The 8263-nt window shown below is 31.9% G+C and overlaps 1 protein-coding gene across 6 annotated transcripts in view; it reads right to left on the reverse strand.

Annotated features, from left to right (window-relative positions):
* LOC111086480 overlaps positions 1-8263 on the reverse strand; it is a 39080-nt gene that overhangs the window by 29337 nt on the left and 1480 nt on the right. For 5 of the 6 annotated variants that reach the window (XM_022389488.1, XM_022389489.1, XM_022389486.1 and 2 more), the window contains exon 2: positions 2031-2258. In XM_022389488.1, the coding sequence (XP_022245196.1) occupies positions 2031-2258 (228 nt within the window). Of the gene's footprint in view, positions 1-2030; positions 2259-2662; positions 2696-8263 lie in introns of those variants that run through there. The other variant, XM_022389490.1, reaches the window with a different exon arrangement.

An 8263-nucleotide genomic window follows, 5' to 3' on the forward strand; every position in this document is an offset into this window, starting at 1 on the left:
CAGATTCATTCTGCTCTCATAGTAGATTAAACTGTGGAATGTCCTTTAGGATGACTTTCACAACCTATTTCGTCCATTTTCTGAAAAGACAATTTTCAGTGTGTATAACCATTAAGTATATACACACATACAGCAGTAAAACTGCAATCTTAGTTGAAACTATATGTTCCTTTGAAACAGACTTAAATGACACGAGCTAGAAGAAATTTAGCATCTGAGGCAGAAAAATATTTATACATTCATAGTTCTATGCCAGGTACACGAACACTCTAACAGTTAAGTGTTCATTACTATCTATTGTTGTAGTCAAAGTTTCCTACACAATAAACAATGAATGTAATAATCCTCCAGTTTATTTTTTTATTTTTTCCATAGTCACATTATTTAATTTTTCAAAACTATCATGCAGCATTTTAATCACTGAATGTGCCACCAAAGATGTCGGAACATCCTGAGGGAGCTCAGCAAAGTTATTTTTGTAAGTTTCATCAAGGTAATGCACAAGGCTGCTTTTGTTTTCCTCATTATTCATAAACATTTTGTATTCAGGAATCTTCAGCATATCAGAAGGCTGGTTAATTACTTTTTGCATGCACTATTGCTTCTCTGCCTTTTTTTCTTTTTCCTCACATCTCAGGTTTTCCAAGGGGCCAAAATCATATCAGTTTTCAACAAAGTTAACTGGACTCCAGCAAGCACTGAACAACTTCTATAAATATCACTTTTGTAGCTCAGAGTGTGATGATCCAATGTGATTGGTTCTTTGTTACCAAAGCCATGATATCAACGTAGGTAAATTTGATTTTATCAGAATATCATATTCTGTCCAATCATCACTCAGCTATAGTTCTAAAGTACGATCTAGTCTGTTTTTGTACCCTTCATCATGGCATAACCTTGTTCAAGACTAGCATCAAGTTCAAAGAGAGAGAGAGAGAGAGATGGCTATTATGACTTTTCATGACTCAAAGCTACTCTTTTATATTCAACATTAACAATTGCAGCTATCTCTAAATCTTCAATGTCACATCTTAATGGATTTATCATTTTAGTCTCTTTTGCACTGCTTCATTTTATTTGAAGTACTTATATGTACAGAGATTCATAACTATGATAATCTGTTAATTATCACTGAAGATGTCAAAAGTAGGAGCCTATAATATGAAAAAAAACGAAACAAAAGATCCAACTGTTGTATTTGTTTGAGATCTCACAATCTCTGTACTTTTTTTCATTAGGAGTTTAAATTTTTTTTCTATTATGAAACTGCACTCTGTGTCAATATTGTCCTGTATAAATGTTTTTATATAACTTTTGTTCATTTAGATAGAAAAACAATTTGTACTTACAAGTACATGAAATATCACATATGAAAAGAGACTTGAAAAAAAACAAGCCTATTGATTCTTTGATTAGAGTTCAAAAAACAAAAAAATGTAACAAAATACATCATATCTATCAAATCTCTTTTTTTATGGATTTTTTTCATGCCTGAGATTTTGACTAAAGCTAGAAACATGAAAATAAACCCATCAAGGCCACATGTAAAAAAGTAGAGTACAATGTAGATAAGTGCAACACTTTATGACTGCCACAGAAAATGATTGCAAGTCCATTAACAATGTTACCAGAAATCTGCCAAATGATGAAAGGAAGAACAGAAAGTTGAAATGTTTTATACAATTGTACTTGAATTAATTTCTGAAATACTTTCATACAGCCTAGTACATAACAAAATGTATATTACAATGGTTGAATGTGCTTTACACAAATTGAGTGGTAACTAGTTGCTAAGAGTGCTTTACTCAGCGGAACCTTGATACTTACAGGGAAATGATAAAAAGTATAAAAGGAATGGAAAGAGGACAACGTCAAAAACATTTACATACTTCATTAGAAATATATTATATTATTCTGTTTTGTTAAAAACTGGTATTTACAACAAATACAAAACTTACAAAAGGCTTTTAATCTACTCAAACAAACTCAAAAATTCATTTTTATTTATGGTGAACAAAAAACAATCTTACGTTTGCACTGTAGTGAAGGCTTCGTCCAATATGCATGTCCTGAATTATTAACTTTGCATTGAGACATTGCAGAGTTATCTGCCTTCTTCAGTTCATACAAAACAGGATCACGATATCCTTTTTCACATTTATAAGTCACAACAGTGCCCACAACATAAGAATCCTGAGAATCTATCTTAGGTACTGCATTTGTTACTGGCTGAGGTGGTTCACATCTCAATTCTGCACCTATTTTTAAAACAAGTGAGAAATTCATTATACTGCTCTGAAAAGAAGAAAAACCTAAAAATATTTATAGTATTGTGCATAAATGCTAAAAGACACACTTAACTGAGTATCAATTTTATAACACAAAATTCATTAATTAAATACAATTCTTATCATGTATAATTGTTTTCACAATAACTTATTGATTATCTATAGTTGATTTCAAATTCTGCTTTACTGTGGAAGATTACTTCTCTAGCTTTGCATTTTATGCTTTTTTTTAAGGTTTGTCATCATGGCCTGTACTTATGTTTTAGTCAATGAAGCCAGTAAACAGTATATTTCTTTGTTAGCCATTTATAACCCCTGTTTGATTTTTATCTTTATACTGTGTCTTATAATACAACTTTATAATAAGGAATTACCAATGGTGTCTTGCAGGGTTTACTTGTCAAGGTTTTCCACAGACACGTCTTGCAAGGTTTCCATGCATCATTCTACAATTATGTTGGTATTTTGAGATTTCAAATAAAACAATTTCTTCTATCTGTACCTTCTTTCATTTTACTTTGATGCTATTCATATGATAGATTTCTGCACATATGTAACTGCTTCAAAACTAAGATTAAGGTAAAATATATATATATATATATACAAAATAATTCTTTAGTTACATATACAAAAAATGTATACTTATTATTAGAGATCAGGTTTCAGTGCCAGTCATGTTAATATAGAACTCAAGATTCTCACAAATAGCTTATCTGTAAGTGAAATAACTATGATTTAGAAACAGTTAATTATGTCATTTCCAATGCTCATACATTAATATAATTTTAACCATGAATCATGTTGTCTTTCTCTATTATTTTTGTTAACATGTCGGTATCTTTCCTGTAACAGGAAATATTAAAAACTCATCTTAAAATTGTAGTTCCACCATAACCACAAACCTAAAATAACATTTCAATTAAGAGTGCAATTTAGGTAGGGAAAGGAGGGACAACTGCCTCCCTCCCCAGCTAGAACTTTATATTTTTATTTTTGGAACAACAGATACATATAGAGAATTTGTAATAAGACTGATTTTTACTTTAACCTTTAAAAAACTGAAGACAGACTAATCAGCTCAAGAACCACTAATAAAAGTTACTGGCCCCTATTAAAATCTTAACTTGTGCTCCTGATTTCAATTACTATGTACTGTACAATCCTACTGAAATCCCTTTTTCACTAGTAAGCACAATATGGAAATTTGCTCTCAATTTTTACATCCTAAATACATTACTTGACATTTTTCTACTTCAAAGCCTATTTTTAAACTGTAACACTGTATACCAGTTTCTGAAGCAAGCTAGATGTAGACCATTCTTCATAGTGTCACTAACTTACATATAACAAAAACAAAGTTTTCTTCATAACAAAATTGCAGTAAGCCAGTTTTATAATCACTTCTTAATATTTAGTCTATGCTACAAAATACACTAAACCAATCTTTTATAAGAAATTCCATTTAAAGCCGTCTGAAAAACCTAAATAAAAAATATTAACTGGTGTAACCTCTTACACTGAAACCAGTCCTTTAATCAAAACAGAAAGTTGATGAGGCAAAAAATAGGCTGTAAAGATGACTTGATTCTGCCTTAGAAAGTTGGTGAAATAGAGAGGAAAAACAAAACCAAGTTAAATAATGTAGTTGAGGAGAAAAAATACTGCAGGACAAAGTTTTACAAAGTAGATAAGTATACCTAATCCTACCAACAGTACAATCAAGGCAATGAACAGAATACCAGGATAAAAAGTATCAATTCCAAGGTTATAACTAAGTTAAAGAAGAAAAAGTAACGATTATCAATATTTATAGAGTATTGGCCTTAGGATGGGTAATACTCATGAGAGCACAACGTATTGTGAAATTTGTGTGATTTCATATAAAAGATACACCAGCATAATTTTTTAAAATAAGTTTTATTCTTGCAAAGTCTATACAGAATTATGAGTATCAAAGCATCATCTTAGTAAAGAAAGAAACAAAGTTCAATTACCAAGGAAAAAAAAATTGTTCAGAACCAGTCTCAGTAGGTTTTCCTACTATAGTTACCTGAAAACCTAATGAAACCTGAGAAGGATGTGTTGATGAGACCAAGCACAAGATCTAAGAGAAAAATTTACAATTTTCTGACAAATAGGACATATCCAGAAAATTAAAGACTGTGCTTCAATACAACTTACATTCCACCAAACATTCTTAATACATTCAGATATTTCATAAGACTGCACACATTTACATCTCAACAATAGTGCTGGAAATAGTAAACACGATTATTCATATAAACCTTTACTGAAAAAGTTTGTAAACTACTGACAAAATCACATGATGAATCCATCCTGCAAAAGTAACTAACACACACTCCAAGAATACACTGGATCATATCCATCTCTCTTGGTGAGTCATTAAACTCCAGTTCAATTGTAGCTAGTTACTAAACTCCATGTGCAAGTCTAAAACTTTGTTTTCTGGTGACACTCCAAAACTATTCAATAACAATTTCTTACATCTAAGATACTGAGTTGGCACTGACCATTCACTCAGTCATGTCAATTTCAATAAAGATTGGGTATATTCTGTGGGTCTAACTTAAACTAGAACATAATCAATCAACAAGCTTTTGAAATCCAATTATTTACTGAGATTGCCTGTTCAAACTGCAGTATTGTAACCAGTTTTGAGACAGGCTGCAATTTTCCTCACCAAATGGGATATGTACCAGAAAAGTAACTGGTGGCAAGTCCAATGATGACATTTTCTCTATTATGAAGATGAGTCCCAATAACAAAAAAGTGATACTAGAAGATGCATAAAAGGATTCAGAAACATCTATCTCTATACCAATTACTTTAGTGTTAAAATAGAGATCACAGGACATTATTATGTAACATAAAATAATGAAAAAATGTGATAAAGACATAGATAAGCCTAAGTAAGTCTGCAGATGGGACAGTGATAAGTTTACAGTCTTACAATGCTAAAATCCAAAGTTCAATTCCTCATGGTGGACACAGCAAATAGACCAATGAGGCTTTGCTTTCAAACAAACAGAAGCCTAAATATAGAAAATTGGTTAACTTCAAACCTGAAACTTGTCAATATTAAAAAAATAGATCCAAAAAGTGTTATTTTAGCTTATAATAATAAAGTCAAAAGAAATTAATCTATCTTAAAAACCCAATTACTGATAAAAACAACAAAATTTATCCTAAATTCACATTTTAGGAAACTATATGTCTTGTATTCCAACACAATTTACTTTCAGACAAACAACTGACTTAAAAGAATATAAATGTCCTATTTACAGTAAAGTTGATGAAAAATCTCCGCTCCACATAGGCCTAACGAGGCCACAGAAGTTGTAAGTTTGTAAAATACGCATTTTCCCTGTTTTTCTACAAAGCCAGTTTAAACTACTGTAGTGTATGTAAATACCTTTCACTTCATTATATATACATAGACAAACAACTGACTTAAAAGAATATAAATGTCCTATTTACAGTAAAGTTGATGAAAAATCTCCGCTCCACATAGGCCTAACGAGGCCACAGAAGTTGTAAGTCTGTAAAATACGCATTTTCCCTGTCTTTCTACAAAGCCAGTTTAAACTACTGTAGTGTATGTAAATACCTTTCACTTCATTATATATACATATTGTCTTTGGACTCTTAGAATTCAATTATTTTTTGTACAGAGCAGTTCATTACAGACTAAGACTAACTTAGGCCTATAGTTCTTCAGAATTGACAACAGACCTGCTTACGAAAGCTTACTCTACGTTGCACTTAATTTTTTCAATAACTAATGTTAGGCGTAACACAATTTATTACACTGCACTAGCATTAGGTAAGACTAAGTTTAAGTCAGTATCTACGTCTTTTAGCTTCAAAGAAGAATAGCAGTAAAACGTTGGCTTAAATACAAAAATTTTTTACATGTAATAAAAAGTTTAGTTTGTTATTTTTACTCAAGTGATAAGAATAGAAAAAACCTTCTATTATACATCAAAATATTTAAGCATTTTCGACCAATAGGCTCAACATATATAATAAAAATTACGTTAGCTGCAGTCTAATGCAGAATTTTATCACAAATTGTAGGTCTACTGGTTAAAAAAGCTCGAAGTAAACGGTTTAAACACTGAATGCTGACGAAGCATTAGAAACCAATAGGACTAACGTTTTACTGTTATAGTTTCGTAAATGCATAAAATTAAAACTGTGAGCAACTACAGAACGCAATCAGTATGTATTTCAGGAATTGAACTTTTGTTAAGTAGTCAAGTACCTTAGTTGTTACCCCGGCAACCGGTAAGTCTGAGGACTGCTAAAAAATCTGGTTTCGATACTTGCACTGTTGCAGTAGGTACAGTACAGGTAGCCCATTGTATAGTTTTATGCTTAATCATCAAGTTAATAACAAACAAACAAACAAAATCTAAATTGTCAGTAGTTTTTATAAACAAGTTCGCTGTCTGTAGAGAGTCTGTGTAGTGTAATTGAAATTATAAAAAACGCACAATTAACACTAAACGATTAATTGGTAAAAAGAACGTGATTCATGTTAATATTATTATTTTAGAGGCGGAATTAGCGCGGGACAATGCCCCGGGGCCCGCGACGCCTACGGGCCTGGTCTGGTCTTATCTTCTTAAAAAAGGGGCCCCTGAATTGCTTTTTCCGCTATTGTATAGTATATACTGATCTCCTGCCATTCAGATAAGGAAGTTACAGGTCCCAGGCGCTCTCCATGCCACATCCCACACACATTTTCCTGTTCCTGAAGTCTACTTTTCGGTTCAGTGCGAGATAATTTTAATGGTGGAGGCATGGATCGGGAAAGAACTGACCTCGTAACATTACTGTCGTTAGAAAAGATGTGACATTTGTTTTAAGGAGGGGGAGCACTGTTGTTTAGGCTTTTAATAGTGCCATTTTCACAACGTTATGAGGCACGGTTCGTTTTTCGAGATGATTATATACATCCCTATCGGGCGCCTATCGTGAGAGATTTCATTCGTACCAAAAGAATTGTCACTCTGCCATGCTATTGGACCTCTCCCCAATTAAACACTTGTGAAACATCCTTAGAAATGCGATCCAGAATTGTTAAAATCTTCCAAGCAGGCTTAACTAGGGGAGGAATGACACAGAATTCCTCAGAACAAAAGCAGAAGGCTCAGACAGCACGAGAAGATACAGTTTGGCCATATACGCGCCAACCTGGTCAATGTTCAAATACTCTATGTCAACTTTCATTCTTTTCAAAAGCTGTACATATATTGACTCAGATTATCAAATATTTGATTCAAAAATAGTTATTGAACATTCACAAGAAAAGATATAAATTTTGTTTGGCTCCCAAAAAATATTAGAAAGAAATTTTATTAAATCAAGATTTGGCTATTAGTATTAGGATTAAGCAGTATGTCTCTAATAAATTTAAACGATCTTAATGACTATTTTGATGTCAACATTTTTCTGAAACTTTTGCTTGTTTGTATATGTAAAATTATTCATAAATTGCATATACAATTATTTCGGCAGTGTAAGGTGAAAACGACTTTCTTCTAACTTTATAATTTTTGTCTAGATATGTATTCAGATCTTGTGCTACTGTGTAAAGTTGAGCGACTAAATGCGAAATAATACATGCATATTTTGAATTAATCTAAGCTTGACTGTATATATGCTGTTGTTTTATAAATCAGATCACAAGATTGTTAATAAAATTTAACGAACTTTGATATACGTCTCAAATTTTACCATTAAACACAGATCTGTTCTCGAGCTTACTGATATTTGAATCACTGTTTCTAGCACTTTTCATTCTCCATTCTCTGTTAGAAATTTATATAATATCAAATCAACTTTTACTTCGTGATACTGATAGACATCTTGGCTTGTATATAATAAAGACGACACTGTAGAATGTTTGTTTGTAATTAAGCACAAAGCTACACAATGGGCTATCTGTG

The sequence above is a fragment of the Limulus polyphemus genome, unplaced genomic scaffold (assembly GCF_000517525.1).
Source record: "Limulus polyphemus unplaced genomic scaffold, Limulus_polyphemus-2.1.2 Scaffold1132, whole genome shotgun sequence".
Lineage (NCBI taxonomy): Eukaryota > Metazoa > Arthropoda > Merostomata > Xiphosura > Limulidae > Limulus > Limulus polyphemus.